Consider the following 17,777-nt stretch of genomic DNA (forward strand, 5'->3'; position numbering starts at 1 on the left):
AGAGACTTAAATGTTAGACCTAATACCATAAAAACCCTAGAAGAAAATCTAGGTAGTACCATTCAGGACATAGGCATAGGTAAGGACTTCATGTCTAAAACACCAAAAGCAACGGCAGCAAAAGCCAAAATTGACAAATGGGATCTAATTAAACTAAAGAGCTTCTGCACAGCAAAAGAAACTACCATCAGAGTGAACAGGCAGCCTACAGAATGGGAGAAAATTTTTGCAATCTACTCATCTGACAAAGGGCTAATTTCCAGAATCTACAAAGAACTCAAACAAATATACAAGAAAAAAACAAACAACCCCATCAAAAAGTGGGCAAAGGATATGAACAGACATTTCTCAAAAGAAGACATTCATACAGCCAACAGACACATGAAAAAATGCTCATCATCACTCGCCATCAGAGAAATGCAAATCAAAACCACAATGAGATACCATCTCACACCAGTTAGAATGGCAATCATTAAAAAATCAGGAAACAACAGGTGTTGGAGAGGATGTGGAGAAATAGGAACACTTTTACACTGTTGGTGGGATTGTAAACTAGTTCAACCATTATGGAAAAGAGTACGGCAATTCCTCAAGGATCTAGAACTAGATGTACCATATGACCCAGCCATCCCACTACTGGGTATATACCCAAAGGATTATAAATTATGCTACTACAAAGACACATGCACACGTATGTTTATTGTGGCACTATTCACAATAGCAAAGACTTGGAATCAACCCAAATGTCCATCAGTGACAGACTGGATTAAGAAAATGTGGCACATATACACCATGGAATACTATGCAGCCATAAAAAAGGGTGAGTTTGCGTCCTTTGTAGGGACATGGATGCAGCTGGAAACCATCATTCTTAGCAAACTATCACAAGAAGAGAAAACCAAACACCGCATGTTCTCACTCATAGGTGGGAACTGAACAATGAGCTCACTTGGACTCGGGAAGAGGAACATCACACAATGGGGCCTATCATGGGGAGGGGGGAGGGGGGAGGGATTGCATTGGGGAGTTATACCTGATATAAATGATGAATTGATGGGTGCTGACGAGTTGATGGGTGCAGCACACCAACATGGCACATGTATACATATGTAACAAACCTGCACGTTATGCACATGTACCCTAGAACTTAAAGTATATTAAAAAAAAAAAAAAGAATTTCTTGGAAAACAGTTCTGCTAGAAATGAAATCTCTCAATTTTTATTTATTTAGCAGTTTCATATTTCACCTTTTCTGAAAAATAGCTTTGCTAGCAAAAAAATTATTGCTTGGTAGATTTTTTTTCTTTCAGCACTTTTAATATACAACACCATGGCCTTCTGGACTTCATAAGTTTCTAATGCTAAGACAGATGTTAATCTTACTGGGGTTACCTTCTGTGGGATGAATTGTTTTTCTCTTGATGCATTTTACATTTTCTCTTTGTCTTTCAACATTTTTACAATGATTAGTTTGGTCATGGATTGATTTGTGTTTGTTCTACTTAGATTTAATAGAACTTGGATGTATAGATTAATGTGACCCAGTAAATATTTTTCAAAGTATTCAGCCATTTTTCTTCAAATATTTTTTCTTATTCCCTTTCTACTTGGAATACTCTCCTTCTGGTATTCCCATTATATTAAGTTTGCTTACTCCTTCTTCTGACAGTTCAGATCTTTCCTTGACCCTCTAATGAATTTTCCCTTGCAGTTATTTTACCTTTCATTTCCAAATATTAATTTGGTTCTTTAAAAAGTTTAATTTGTATCACAATGTTGACATCTATTTGATAAAAGAGTGTCATTATACCTTCTTTTTCTTCTTTCAGAAGAGTTTCAATTATTTGATGATATTATTATTATTATTTGACTACTTTGTAGTCCTTGTCTGCTAAATCGAACATGTAGGACTCTCACAGGCAGTTTTCCTTGCCTTTTTCCTGGTGTTTGGGTTACAGAGTACTGTTTCTGTGCATTTCTTAATTTTTTTGCTAAAATCTGGACATTTTAGATAACATATTATAGCAAATCTCTATGTTGGTTGACTCCTCCTTTTTGGGGGGCTTGTTGTTTTTGTTTGCTTGTTTCTTGGTGGTGGTGGTGGTGATGGGGTGTGTGTGTGTGTTTGTGTATGTGTGTGATTTGACAGAAGTATTTTCCTAAAGTCTCTATCCTCTACAGTGTGAAGTCTCTTATGTTGCTCTTTAAGGGCATCTCCTTGGGCATCAAACAGTCTCCCTTGGATGACTGGTTTTAGCAGGGCACTCTTTCCATTATTTATTTGCTAAGTGTCTTCTTTTGGTATCACACCAACGGTCACAGAGAAGTGTGTCTAACCCTGTAATCCCAGGACTACACTCAGTTGTGTAATCTCTGAAAAATATAACTAAATAACTTTATTGGAGCTGAGATGTTACAAACTTGACTGATATTGTTACCATATAGAGTGAACTGGTAACCAATAAAATTATTATCGGTTATATTCATCTTCTTATCACATCTATCATCTAGCCTTTCTGCTTTTGAAAAGCTAATTTTACATTGCTAGTTGAAACTAGAGTTGAAATATTATAGAGGTGAATTCACGAAGACTTTTGCCTATGTAATAATGTATAGGCACTGTTCTCCTTGAAGATGCACACTTAGCTACACTCCAGAGAATAAAACTAACCAGAAATACTAAATGTGTATAAAGTTTTTGTTCTTACCAGGGAAACTCTTTGATCGTGTCTTGAATTCATCCTTTAGTATATCTCTTCCAAATGCATCTGCCAATTGTTCTACTTCAGACACTATAGAAATAGATATCAAAACACTGTAAGGTAATCGTTTATATACAAATGTGACAGTGTGTGTGCATGTGCATATATGTGTGTGTGTTACTAACTTAAAATATTTGTGGCTGGGCGCAGTGGCTCATGCCTGTCATCCCAGCACTTTGGGAGGCCAAAGTGCGGGTGGATCATGAGGTCAAGAGATTAAGACCATCCTGGCCAACATGGTGAAACCCCATCTCTACAAAAATACAAAAATTAGCTGGGTGTAGTGGCACATGCCTGTAGTTCCAGCTACTCGGGAGGCTGAGGCAGAAGAATTGCTCGAACCTGGGAGTCGGAGGTTGCAGTGAGCTGAGATCGTGCCACTGCCCTCCAGCCTGGTGACACAGCAAGACTCTGTCACCAAAAATATATATATACACACACACACACACACATATATATATAAATAAAAATTATATTTATAGAATAATTAAAATGAAATGTCTTTATTGGAAAATAACAAAAACCTTAAAAAGGAATGGATGTTAACAATTATATAAGCCAGACTACATTTAGATATGTTTAATGAATTGAAATATCATATAGCCAGGGAAAGGCACAACTCATGCACAACCCGATGCTGTATACTTTCTTAACCAGTAATAGTTCTATACAATTCTATCTCTTATGCAAATTGAAATTATCCTAGGGACATTATGATGATAATGTATCTTTCAAGTTTACACTAAAAACATACTCAACGGGTAGGTACGTACTATGTTAAGTGGAACATTTTTTTCCACAGGTCAAGCTGCAAACCATGGCCTCATTAGTCACAAAAACTTATCATGAGGCAGAAATTATTTGACTCATTGAGGAATATACCTTTCCCCTTTTTACATTATGAAATTGTAAATTCTTTAGATATTAGTTATGAAAAAATTACAAGATATTTGTCAAACTGAGAAAACCTGCCCTCTAAGGTCCCTTAAATGAGAATCAATGAGGTAATGGTCAGATTTGCAGCACTACCAGAATTGTTATTAGATCCGTTTCCATGTAAGTTTTTATGTGGTTTGATATTTTCCTGGAATTAGAAACTACTAAGTTCAATGAGATAAAAATGTATAAAAATTATTAAAAAGAAATTCATATTGAAAAGAAGATAATGAGGATTGGTGACATAAGGTCAACATTGGGCTTAAGATTGTGTGGGTAGAATTGTCTCTAGCAGAGTATATAACTATGATTGGACATCTGTCATAATCCTTCCATTGTATTGTAGAGTGGTTTGTTGTTGTTGTTGTTGTTTTTGCTGTTTTGGAAAAATTGGTGAATACATGAATAATGTAAATGGTTGCATTATGACACCAGCTGCTCAAATACATCACAACTGCATTCTATACTGAGCACTGCTTCATTACCAAAGTAAAAAGTGATCCATAAGATTGAGCAGAACAAGTTTTCAGTAATTAAGTAACAATATGAGATACAGCAACTCAAAACTGGAAACATCAGCAGATGTATTTTTTTCTTCCTTTGTTCTTTCTTCAACTGATATATCAAAGAAAGACCGGTTCATTTGAAATGAGCAAGCAAATGATCCTTACACAATCAGGGAAAAAATGTGACCATCTGAGGAAAGATTGGGTTAAATACTAGAAATTAAAAGGCGTGTGCTGGAGACACTTATAATTTAGTAAGATTTACAATTTTTCTCCTTTCCAATATTCTCACTTTGCTTTAAATCTTTTAAAAATCTTTTTCTGCTTGAAGTTCACTGAGTATTTTAAGCTATCTAAAATCTTAAATTCTATGGATTTTAATACATTCAGTAATGTCTGTCACCATCATCACAATTTTAGAAAGTACTTTAAATTGATACTAAATTCCAGTGAAATATAGAAAAGCTACTCTTACATAGCTGTATTTCCTGTTCCCCATTTTTGTACTATTGTTATACACAGTACATTTGTGAATAATAAAGACATGGTTATAGTTGTTGTTATAATTATTTATTTATATAATTTTATGCTTTTTAAAAAAGTTGAGGGAAGAAAGAAGTATATATTTCCAATGTTTATTATATTAACTTTCTTATTTATAATTTCTGGTTCTATTAATTTGTTCCTATGGTTTCAGATCATCATATCTTGTCATTTTCTTTTTTTGTTAATACATAATATTTGTGCAAATTTATGGGGTACATGTGATACTTGGTTATATGTATAGTGTGCATAAAACTCAAGTCAGATTATTTAGAATATCTATCACCTCAACTATTTCTCATCATTCAGTATCATGTTAGCTGTGGGTTTGTCATATATGGACTTTATTAGTTTGAGGTACGTTCCTTTTATGCCTAAGTTGTTGAGAGTTTTATCATGAAGGAATGTTGAATTTTATCAAATGTTTTTTCTGCATCTACTGAGATGATTATATGGTTTTGTCCTTCTTTCTGTTGATGTACCTTGTCTATTGATTTGCATATGTTAAACCACCCTTACATCCATGGGATAGATCCAACTTGATCACAGTGCATTATCTTTCTGATAGGTTGTTGAATTTGGTTTGCTAGCATTTTGTTGGGGATTTTTATGTTTATATTCAACAGAGATATTGACTTGTACTTTTATTTTTTTATGTCCTTGTCTGGTTTTCTTATCAGAGTAAATGCTGGTCTTATAGATTGAGTTACAGATAATTCCATTCTCTTCAATTTTTTGGAATAGTTTGAGGGGAATTGGTGTTAGGTCTTAAAAGGTTTGGAAAAAATTGGCAGTGAGGCCATCTGGTTGTGTTGGGAACATTTCTAGACCTCTCCCTAGCTATTTTGAAATACAAAATCATTGTTATTAACTACAATCAACCTCCTCTGCTACTTCTTAATTCAATCTTGGTAGGTTATATGTGTTCAGAAATCTGTCAGTTTCCTCTAGATTTTCCAATTTATCAGCATATAGTTGTTCATAATATTTTCTGATTATCTTTTGTAACTCTGTGGTATCAGTTCTATTTCATTTCTGATTTTGTTAATTTGTATCTTCTATCTTTTTTAAGTTAGTCTACCTACTGTTTTTTTTTTTATCTTTATCTTTTTAAAACACCAAGTTTTGATTTGGTTGATGCTTTGCTTAAGTATCTATTTCACTTAGTTCTGCTCTGATCCTTATTTCTTTCCTTCTATTAATTTTTGTTGATTGGTTTGTTTTTGCTTTTCTAGTCTCTTGAGGTGCATTGTTTATTTGAAACATTTCTACTGTTTTGATGGAGGTGTTTATTGCTATAAACTTCCATTTTTAGCATTGCTTTTGTTATATCCCATAGGTTTTGGTATTTTTTTTTCATTTTCATTGTTTCAAGAATTTTTTATTTCCTTTTTAATTTCTTCATTGATTCAGTGATTATTCATGAGCATTTTGCTTAATTTCCATGTGTTTGCACAGTTCCCAAAGTTTCTCTAGTTACTGATTTCTAGTTTTAATCTGTCATGGTCTGACAAGATACATGATATGATTTTGACTTGTAAAAATGTGTTAAGACTTCTTTTGTGGCTTAACATATGGTCTAGCCTGGAGAATGTTCCGTGTGCTGACGAGAAGAATGTGTGTTCTGCAGCTATTGAGAAAAATACTTTGTAATTATCTGTTAAGGCCATTTGCTTTAAAATGATGTTTAAACTCAATGTTTCTTCATTGATTTTCTGTCTAGACGATCTGTCTAATGCTGAGAATGAGGTGTTGAAGTCTCTAGCTATTATTTTATTGGAATCTCTCTGTCCCATTAGATTTAATATGCGCTTTATATATTTGCATACTTCAATGTTGGGTGAGTATAAGTTTAAAATTGGTATATCCTCTTTCTGAATGGATCCTTTTATCGTTATATAATAATTATCCTTGTCTCTTTTTATTTTTTTTGACTTAAAGTCTGTTTTATCTGAAATAACTACAGCTACTCCTGCTCACTTCTGGTTTCTATGTGCATGGAATAGTTTTTCCATTCTTTTACAACCAGTCTATATGTTTCTTAACAGGTGAAGTGAGTTTTTTATAGGCAGTATATAGTTTGGTCATGTTTTTAAAATCCATTCAGCCATTCTCTGTTTACATTCAAGAATAATATTGATATATGAGGACTTATTCCTATTGTTTTCTTATTTTCTGGTTGTTTTCTTTATCCTTTGTTCCTTTCTTTCTCTTGTGCTGTTTATCATTGTGGTTCGGTGATTTTCTGTCATAGTAACCTTTGAGTTCTTCTTCCTCATTTGTGTGTTTGCACATCCAGTTTTATGACAGTAGCTATCCTTTTGCTTAAGTGTAGTACTCCTTTAAGCATTTCTTGTAGGGCCAGCCTAATGGTGATGAATTCCTTCAGTTTTTGTTTGTCTGGAAAATACTTTATTTTTCCTTCATTTATGAACAATAACTTTGCTGAATATATTATTCTTGGCTGACAGTTTGTTTTCTTTCAGCCCTTTGAATATATCATCTTATTTTCTCCTAACCTGTAAGATTTCTGCTAAGAAATCCATTGTTAGTCTGATAACAGTTTTCTTGTATGTGGCTTGTATCTCTGTCTTTTACTTTTGACAGTTTGACTATTATGTGCCTTGTACAAGACCTTTTTGGGTTGTGTATATTTGGGAATCTCTTGTTGACATAAGTAGTTTTCAGCCATCATTTTATTAAATAGTTTTTATATGCCTTTTCTCTTGACCATGTGGAACAACCACGATTCAAAACTTTGGTCACTTTATGATGTTCCATGTGTCACATAGGCTTTATTCATTCTTTTTTATTCTTTATTCTTTGTTCTTTTTTTCTCTCTCTCTCGCCCTCCCTCCCTCTCTCTTTTGTCTGTTATTTCAAATGACCTCTCTTAAAGTTCCGAAACTTTTCCTCTTGCTTGGTCTAATAATTGCTGAAGATCTTGAATGTATTTTTTTTTCATTATTATACTTTAAGTTCTAGGGTACATGTACACAATGTGCAGGCTTGTTACATAGGTATACATGTGCCATGTTGGTTTTTTGCACCCATTAACTTGTCATTTACATTAGGTATTTCTCCCAATGCTATCCCTCTCCCCTGTCCCCTCACCCCACAAAAGGCCCCCATGTGTGATGTTCCCCACACTGTGTCCAAGTGTCCTCATTGTTCAATTCCCACCTATGAGTGAGAACATGCAGTGTTTGGTTTTCTGTCCTTGTGATAGTTTGCTCAGAATGATGGTTTCCAGCTTCATCCATGTCCCTGCAAAGGACATGAATTCATCCTTTTTTATGGCTGCATAGTATTCCATGGTATATATGTGCCACATTTTCTTAATTTAGTCTATCATTGATGGACATTTGGGTTAGTTCCAAGTTTTTGCTATTGTGAATAGTGCCACAATAAACATACATGTGCATGTGTCTTTATAGTAGCATGATTTATAATCCTTTGGGTATATACCCAGTAATGGGATCACTGGGTCAAATCGTATTTCTGGCTCTAGATCCTTGAGGAATCGCCAGACTGTCTTCCACAACGGTTGAACTAGTTTATACTCCCACCAACAGTGTAAAAGTGTTCCTGTTTTTCCATATCCTCTCTAGGATCTGTTGTCTCCTGACTTTTTAGTGATTGCCATTCTAACTGATGTGAGATGGTATCTCATTGTGGTTTTGCTTTGCATTTCTGTGATGATCAGTGATGATGAGCATTTTTCTTGTGTCTGTTGGCTGCATAAATATCTTCTTTTAAAAAATGTCTGTTCATATCCTTTGCCTGCTTTTTGATGGGGTTGTTTAATTTTTTCCTGTAAATTTGTTTAAGTTCTTTGTAGATTCTGGATATTACCCCTTGGTCAGATAGGTAGATTGCAAAAATTTTCTCCCATTGAATGTATTTTTTATTTTATTAATTGCATTGACATATGGGATTTCTGTTTGGTTCTTTTCTTAATGATATCTATCTCTTTAATACATTTCTCATTCATCTCAAAATTGTTTTTCTGATTTCTTTCTATTGGTTATCTGTGTTCTCTTCTACCTCATTGAGTTTCTTTAATATCATTATTTTCAATTCTGTTTCAGGCATTTCAATAATTTATTTTTCACTGAAATATGTTGCTGAAGAATTATTGTGTTCTTTTTGAGGTGTCACATTTCCTTGCTTTTTCATGTTTCTTGTGTCCTTATGTCTGTCATCTCATGTAACAGTCACTTCTCTCAATTTTGTGGATTGGCTTTCATAGAACAAAACATTTTCCTGAAGATGCTATCTATGATGTTGGTTGGATAGGGCACTTTTTAAATTAAAAAAAATTTTTTTTTTTGGTGGAGACAGTGTCTCACTGGGCTTTAACCAAGGCTGGCCTCAAATTCTGATCTCAAGTGATCCCGCCACCTTCACCTCCCAAAGTGCTGGGGTATAGGCATGAGTCACCATGCCTACCCTGGGTTGAGCATTTTAGCTTTGATTCTGGGTGTATGCAGTGGTATATAGCCTCTGTATAATTTTTTTCAGCTATAAACAGTGTCAGTGATGTCTGTCATTTCCTCAACGGCTTAGGCTGTAGTTGCTGGTGGATGCTGCTATGAGGCTTCACTGGGGACAGAGACCCCAGATGAGTCAGTCCTTGGCCTCATTAGTGACAGCAATGGCTGAGCATGCCTATCCGTGGGCCCCTAGGGGATATATGTGAGCATCAGGATTAGTGAGTCCAGGCAGGCTAATCCTTGGGCCTCTAGGTGGCTTGCTTGAGTGCTGGCCATGGTGCCAGCAGGTAGGTGTGCCCTTGAGCCCCTAGACAGCATACATGATGTGGGCAATAAAAGTTGCAGTGGTGAAACAACCCACAGGCTCCCAAGTGGCATGCACTGGTGTTGGTAGTGGCTGCAACTGGCTAGCTGAGTTCATCCTCCAGAACCCAGGAAGACTGCACAGATGCCTGTGGTGGTGGATGGGGCAGGATGAGCCCCTGGCCTTTGGGTGTCATGCTTTGGTGCTGGTGGCAGGTTTCTTGGCCTATTGTGAGGTCCCCTGGTGATGTCCACACATGCCCAAGGCAACTGATGGGGCAAGGTAATCCCCAGGCCCCTGGTTGGAATTTTTGTGCACTGAAACATGGTTCCAGGCTGAGAGGGCTGGTTCTCAGATCCCTCAGTGGTATGCATGGGCACATGGTGTGGCAAGCAGGGTGGGGAAATCCTCAGGACCCCAAATGGTGTGCCTGGGTGGCATTAGCAGCAATGGCAGTTGGCAGGGGGAGCCTGTCCTCAGGGTGCATGCAACTGTGTGGCAGTCTTGCCACTGGGTAGGATTGAGTTGCTCTCAGTGGCTGTGGCCCCAGGAAAGTGGCTCTCAAGCTCTGGTGAGCACATGCTTCAGCCTCTGGTGGTGGTGACAGATGATGAGAGCTTGTTCTCAGGGCATGTGCAAGTGTACAGTAGCCCTCCTGCTTATGGGGGCAGGGTTGCAGCAATGGCAATGGACTCAGGCATTCTGGGTTTTGGGTACTGCATGCTTCAACTCTGTCCCAGGGGCAGCCTCTCCAGTGTGCCGTACCACCCATTCTCCAGCATGTTGAACACTTGAGTGCTAGGGATCCTGCCACACTGTTGGGCCCAACTAGGACTGCACTTCTGCAGCCCACTGCATAGATACAGGGGGATGTCAGTGGGGCTCTAGGAGTGGAAAGGTAGGGATGTTGGGCCATACCAGTCTGGCCAACATGGAAAAAGCCCATCACTACTAAAAATACAAAAATTAGCCAGGCGTGGTGGTGCATGCCTGTAGTCCCAGCTACCTGGGAGGCTAAGGCAGAAGAATCACTTGAACCCAGGAATCAGAGGAAAAAAGGCACTATGCCGCATCCGCTTGGTTCTCACCATGTGTGTGTGACTCAGCATGAGCTCTCTCTTTAGAGCAATGCCACTGGTCAGGGCCTGTGAGGGTGGCTCTCCCATGGCTAGGATTGCAGCAATCTATGGTGGGAATGTGGACTTCTGGGGACTTCTCACTTACCCTTTTCTCACACTGGGGAGCCTCTCTGGACTTTATCAATCCTAGTTAGGTCAGCTGCCTCCTTTCCCTTTCCTTCTCTGCCTCAGATGTTTCCTGTTAATTCTCTGCTGAATTCTAGTGTTCCTGATTAGATGATCTATTTGAAATGTGATTATCAATTCTCAAATTTGTTTTTTGTATGTATTGAAAGAGTGCCAGATATCTTTAAGACAGCCATCTTGGAGCCCCCTTTCTTGTCATTTTTTTTTTTTAACTCCAATACATCATTTCTGTCAACCATCGCCTGTGTGCTAACATTCTAGAATATACTACATGTCCATATTTTAAAGTCCCAGCAATAAAATTCTGTAAATATTTTTTATACAATTGCTTTTTATATCAATTAAGAGTTAAATAAGAGTAGAAAGAAGTGACATAAGCATTTATGTGGTCTTTCAGAGTTATAGAATTCCTTTAACCCATGTTCATTTTATGGGTTCAAGTTAGTGTCAGAGGTCAATGGTTTTCAACCCAAAGAACTCTGTATTTCTTGGAAAGCAGTTCTGATAGGAATAAATTTTCTTATTTAAAAAAGCCTATTTAGAAATATCTTCACATCACCTTCATGTTTAATAAATAGTTTTGCTGGATATAAGATTTTTGGTTAACAGTTCTTCATTTAGCTCTTTGAATGTGCTGTCCCAATGCCTTCTGGCCCTAATAGTTCCTAATGATAAGTAGTCAGTTTTTAATTTTAGTGGGGTTCTCTTTACATCATGCATTAGTTTTCTCTTGCTGCTTTTAAGCTTTTCTCTTTATCTTTCAACATTATTAATATGAATGTGATTATAGATTCCCTTGTGTTTATTCTACTTAGAATTAATTGAGCTTGGATGTGTAGACTCATTTGTCATTAAATATTTTTCAGAAAGTTTTCATCCATATTTTTGCTGCTCCTTTTTCTCTCTGTTTTCTTTCTAGTGTTCCTAATACTTTAAGTTTTTTAATTCTTTCTTTGGACAGTTGAAATCTACTTGAACCCCTCTAGTAAATTTTACTTCCAGTTTTTGTACTTTTTAACGCTGTAATTTTCATGTGGCCCTTTGTAAAATATTTTATATCTCTTTGTAGATATTTTCTATTTGATAAAACATTGGCATTAATACCTTCCTTTTCTTGTTAGAGAATGGTTTCCTTTAGTTTTTTCAATATATTTATACTGACTGCTTTGTAGTCATTGTCTGCTAAGTCTAACAGCTAGGATTCTCATAAGCTGTTTTTTGTTTGTTTGTTTGTGTTTTTTTTTTTTTTTTTTTGCCTGCTTTTCCTCTGTGTATGGGTCATACTTTCTTCCTTATTAGAATAACTCACATTTTTATGCTGAAAACTGGGCATTTTAGACACATAATGTAGCAACTCTTAATTTTGATTCTTCTCCTCTTCTTCCTGGGGTATGTTATTATCATTTGCTTATTTATTTGTTCAATGATTTGCTTTGATTATTTTACCGAAGCCTCTTCCCCCTGTGATATGGTTTGTATGTTTTTCTTGTCCAAATCTCATGTTGAAATGTAATCCCCATTGTTGGAGGTGGGACGCTGTGGGAGGTGTTTGTGTCACGAGGGCAGATCCGTCTTCTCCATGGAATGGTGCTGTTCTCACAATAGTATATGAGTTCTTGTGAGATCCAGTTGTTCAAAAATATGCAGCACCTTCCCCCCTTTTTTCTCTTGCTCCTTCTCTTGTCATGTAATGTGCCTGTTCTGCTTTACTTTCTGCCATGAGTAAAAGTGCCCTGAGCCCTCCCCAGAAGCCAAGTAGATACTAGCACTATGCTTGTACAGCCTCTTTTCTTTATAGAGAATCCAGTCTCAGATAGTCCTTTATAGCAACCCCAGAATGGCTCAATACATCCTGCACTGTGAAGCCTCTAATGTTCCTCCAATAAAACAGCCTTGGGCATGCAACGGTCACCTCTGGAAGACTGTGGTCTTAGAGGGTCCCCTTTGAGTATGTCTTTTGCTTATTTCTCTATTAACCTGTCTGCCTTCCTTTGTATCACACCAGAGATCAAAGGGTGTTTTGCCTGACACTGCTACTCTTGTACCAAAGGCAGTAGTATAATATCTGAACTATATTACACAACTAAAGAATTCTGCCATAGTTGAAAGATTACTATGCCTAACATTTTAAAGTACAGAGGGAATATTTAAGAATAAAATAACTGTCTTTTTCCTTTACTTATTGAACTCATCAGATAGCCTTTCTGCTTTTGCAACTTTAAAGTAACTTTCTATCTAAACTTTAAATAGAAAGGGACTAAAATAACTTTGAACATACTTGTCCCAAGTATATTCTAAGCTCACTATCCTATATTATTTTATGGATTACTTTCTAAATGGATGAGTCCTAAAAGTCATAATATCTAGCTAGCTTACATTTCTAATAAATATGTTCTAGAGTAAAACCAAACATGGGAGGGTATTCATGAAAACCCGTGCCCATGTCATAATAACAAGTGGGTACTATTGCTATTAAAGATACACACTTAAACTTTGAAGGAGAAAAATAAATGAGGAATATTAGGCTTAAAATATTTTCTTACCAGGGAAACTCTTTGACTGTGTCTTGAGTTTATCATTTAATAAGCATCTTCCCAAAGCACCTCTCAAGCTTTCTATATCAGTCTCTATAGAAATAAATAGTTTTAAAAATACTTGGCAAGGTAATCCTTACATAGGAATGTGAGGGGTGAGAGAGAGAGAGAGAGAGTGTGTGTGTGTGTATTAATCAGCCTTTGTTATTAATGAATACAAGTTATAGCAAAATGTCAGAATTGCCAAATCACTAAACATTAGGAGTGGAAGGTCCGTTAGCAATCATATAAGCCTTGGTGTATTGAGGCATAGAGATGTTTAGTGATTTGACCAAGACCACATATCGAGGTGATAACAAAGTTGTTGCACAAACTGATGCCTCACAATACTTTAACAGTGCTTTCCCCATACAATGTTATCTCTAATGCAAAATTAAAATATCCTACAGAATTTATGATAATAATGACTTTAAAGTTTATATTGAATCACATTCATACCATAGGGATATACCTGGTAAGATGAAACATAACTTTTTTTTCACCTAGCAACTTGAAAACAATGATCTTCATAATCACAGGAAATTATTATAGTGCAGAAATACTTTGACTCATCCAGAAATATTTTAATGCGATTTTTAGGTTAACTTTAAACCAAGTAAGCATCAGTGATGGAAAATAATAAGATATCTTGTAGATTGAGGAAAACATGCCCGCTTAGGTCCCCTTACCATGTGGACCTCGTAGCTTAGGATATGATCAAATTTGCAGAAATACAAGAAGTAAAACTGGATACTTTTCCATTTGAGTTTTTACATAATTTGACTTTTTTGTTGGATTTGGTAGTCTAACCATGTTTAATAACAGGGAAAATACCTGAAAGTTATTAAGGAGGAATTTATGTTAGAAAGGGTGATTAGGATTGATGAACTAAAGTCAACTACTGGGACTAAAGTTTTGTCGGTGAAATCTAGTTCCAGCAGCACATGTGCCTGCTAGAAACCTGTAAACACTGGAAACTAAAACCAGTTGTTATCTAGACATAATAGATGGATGTCTTTTTATTTTTTGAGAAATAGTTAAATTCATGAATAAATGTTAAAATACCTGAAAGTTATTAATGGGAAATTTATATCAGAAAGTAGTGATTAGGAATGTATATCATACTATATAATTTACACATTTAAAGTGTTCAATTAAATGGTAGTTTCAATGGTAGGCGGGGACAAACATCCAAACCATATCAAAAACATACTGGAAGAGGTACACACAAATGAAAAGAAGAATATAAAAAGCCACCACTTACAAAGCTAAGAAATAACATAGAAAAAATATACAAAACAATTAGAAGACAACAAAATGACAAGAACAAATTCTTATCAATAACAATCTTGAATGGAAGTGGTTTAAATTCCTGAATTAAAAGACATAGACAGACTGAATTGATAACAAAAAACCAAGAAGCAACTATGTGATGCCTACAAGAAATTCATTTTACCTGTAAAGACACACATAGACTGACAGCGAATGAATCGAAAAAGATTATGCACACAAATGGAAACTAAAAGTTCAGAAATAGCTATACTTACAACAGAAAAATAGACTTTAAATTTTAAAAAGGAGACAAAAAGATTAGTATATAATGATATAGACATCAATCCAGAGAGAGGATATAACAATTATAAATATATAAAAACTAACCCTAGATAACCCAGTTCTAAACAGAAATTATTATTAGAGCTAAAGAGAGAAAGAGTCCCCAATACAATAATAGTTGGAAACTTCAACATCCCACTATCAGCACTGGATATCATCTAGACAGAAAATCAACAAAGAAACATTAAACTTAAACTGCACTATATATCAAATGGACCTAACAGACATTTACAGAACATTTCCTCCAAAAATTAATGAATACATATTCTCATCATTGCTCCGCCTTTTGGCTAAGATCAAGTACAAAATACACATTCTTCTCGTTGGCACATGAAAGATCACATATCAGGCCACAAACAAGTCTAAACAAATATTAAAAAGTCAAAATCATATCAGTTATCTTCTCAAATTATGGTGAAATAAAACAAGGTATCAATGTGATTGGATGGAAGGATGCAAAGTATTATACCTGGGTGTGTCTGTGAGGGTGTTGCCAAAGGAAATTAACAATTGAGTCAGTGGACCAGGAGAGGCAGATCCATCCTCAATCTGGGTGGCCACCACCTAATCAGCTGCCAGTATGGCCAGAATAAAAGCAGGCAGAAGAATGTGAAAGATTAAACTGGCTTAGTCTCCCAGACTACATCTTTCTTCTGCGCTGGATCTTCCTGCCCTCGAACATCAGACTCAGAGTTCTTCAGCTTTTGGACTCTTGGACCTACAACAGTGGTATTCCAGGGGCTCTCAGGCCTTCTACTGCATTGTCAGCTTCCCTACTTTTGAGGTTTTGGAAATAGGACTGGCTTCCTTGCTCCTCAGCTTGCAGATGGCCTACTGAGGAACCTCACTTTTTGATCATGTGAGTCAATACTCCTTAATAAACTCCCTTTTGTCTATATATCTATCCTATTAGTTTGGCCCTCTAGAGAATGCTAATACAGATTTTGGTACTGGGAGTGGTTCTAGAGGAACAGAATTTTAAGGATGGAGTTTTTAATTGTCTCTAGGGTTTCTGGGGTTGCCTGCTTAATATGATTAGACCCCAAAATGCTAAGGACTCTACTTCTAATAGTATGGAGAACACTGATAGTTCTTGGTGTGAACTGTTTACAGAATTATGCAAAATAAATGCATTTGATACTCGTGATTCACTGCTCAAAAGATGCAAGGAGTTTAGTAAGTCTACACATAATACCTTTAACCATATGTGAGGAACTAAAGAATGTAATGAAGTTGGTTGGTTGCTCCTAAGTTCACTAGACAATGTGATAAAAGAAAATGAACTCGGGGATTCTATCTCCTGGCTCTAGAAGCACATACTGACCTCAAATCTTCTAAGATTGCCCTGAGAGTCTTATCTCCTGTAGACAAAAAAAAAAAAAAAAAAAATGAAATTGTGGAAAATCAGACACAAGCTCTTATCCTGTGAGTGGCTGGCCTGCAATAAAAGGTGCATGCACAGCCTCACCAGGTATCTACTATTAAAGTGAGGACATTGAATGGGATCATGCAACTTAAAATGGGGACATGTGGGAGGACCCTGATGAAGCTGGAGGCACTGAGCTCCTAAATTCTGATGAGACTTTTTGGGCGGAGGAAACAGCCTCCCCACTCCAAGTGGTGGCAACATCCCCTCCCCAATCTACAACCCACGCTGCCATCAGCCTTTCCACATTTGCTGAGGATATTAACCCTGCACTGCCTGAGGTAACAGTGATGGCCTCCCTTGGGGAATATGCCAGGCAAGACAATGCTGATTTTCCTCAGGACCCACCCCCAACACCCCTGTTCACTTCTAGACCTATAATTAGGCTAAGTCCTGGCAGACCCCTAGAGGTGAGGTTCAAAGTGTAACCCACATGGAGGTGCACTACACTCCAAAGGAACTGCTTGTTTTCTAATTTATTTAAGCAGAAATCTGGAGTGCAGGCATGATAATGAATAGTAAAGGTGTAGGATAATGGTGGAAGGAACATAAAGTTGGAACAGGCTTAATTTATTGATTTAGTCCCACTAAGCAGGCATTCTCCATTTAATGTTGCAGCTTGGGGAGTTAAAAAAGGTTCTAATAGTTTATTTGCTTGGTTAGGTGAAATATGGATTAAAAGATGGCCCACTGTGAGCGAGCTGGAAATGCCTGATTTCTCTTGGTTTAATGTAGAGGAAAAGGCTAAGGCTAAGGGAGATCAGGATGCTAGAGTGGATTAGTCACTTTAGACCTACTTATTCCAGCTGGGAGGGTCCAGAAGACATACCCTTGACCAATACTTTGTGAAATAGATTTGTGAGGGCAGCACCTGCATCCTTGAAGAGCTCTGTGATTGCTCTTCTCTGTATGCCAGATCTTACAGTGGGAACCACAGTCACTCAACTATAAAATTTAAATATAATGGGAATAATTGGATCCCAAGGTGGCAGGGGCCAAGCGGTAGCACTCAACCATCAAAGGCAAGGTGGGCATAGTTACTGCAATGGACAGCAGAGGCAAAGCAGCAATCAGAATAGTCTGATTCATGTAGAGCTCTGGCATTGGCTAATTAATCATGGTGTTTTTAGAAGTTAAATTGATAGGAAGCCCACTGCATTCTTACTTAATTTATATAAGCAGAATAATTCCAGGTTGAGTGGACAAAAGACTAATTTGAATTATCAAAAAAGAATCATGGACCCTCAACCAATTTCCAGACTTGAGCCAGTTTATAGACCCAGAACCCCTTGAATGAAGGAAAGGCTGGGTCCCTTTGAGGAAGTATCCCACTACACTACCAACAGTTTATG

The 17,777-nt window shown here is 36.8% G+C and overlaps 1 protein-coding gene across 1 annotated transcript in view; it reads right to left on the reverse strand.

Annotated features, from left to right (window-relative positions):
• The window catches only part of LOC111546654 (coiled-coil domain-containing protein 7), a 218,018-nt gene that overhangs the window by 65,120 nt on the left and 135,121 nt on the right, over window positions 1-17,777 (reverse strand). Inside the window, exons 10-11 of the mRNA XM_026446846.1 lie at window positions 13,356-13,439; window positions 2,709-2,792 (exon numbers count right to left, since the gene is read on the reverse strand). Coding sequence (XP_026302631.1) covers window positions 2,709-2,792; window positions 13,356-13,439 — 168 coding nt within the window. The remainder of the gene's footprint in view (window positions 1-2,708; window positions 2,793-13,355; window positions 13,440-17,777) is intronic.

Source organism: Piliocolobus tephrosceles, chromosome 9 (genome assembly GCF_002776525.5).
Source record: "Piliocolobus tephrosceles isolate RC106 chromosome 9, ASM277652v3, whole genome shotgun sequence".
NCBI classification, from domain to species: Eukaryota; Metazoa; Chordata; class Mammalia; order Primates; family Cercopithecidae; genus Piliocolobus; species Piliocolobus tephrosceles.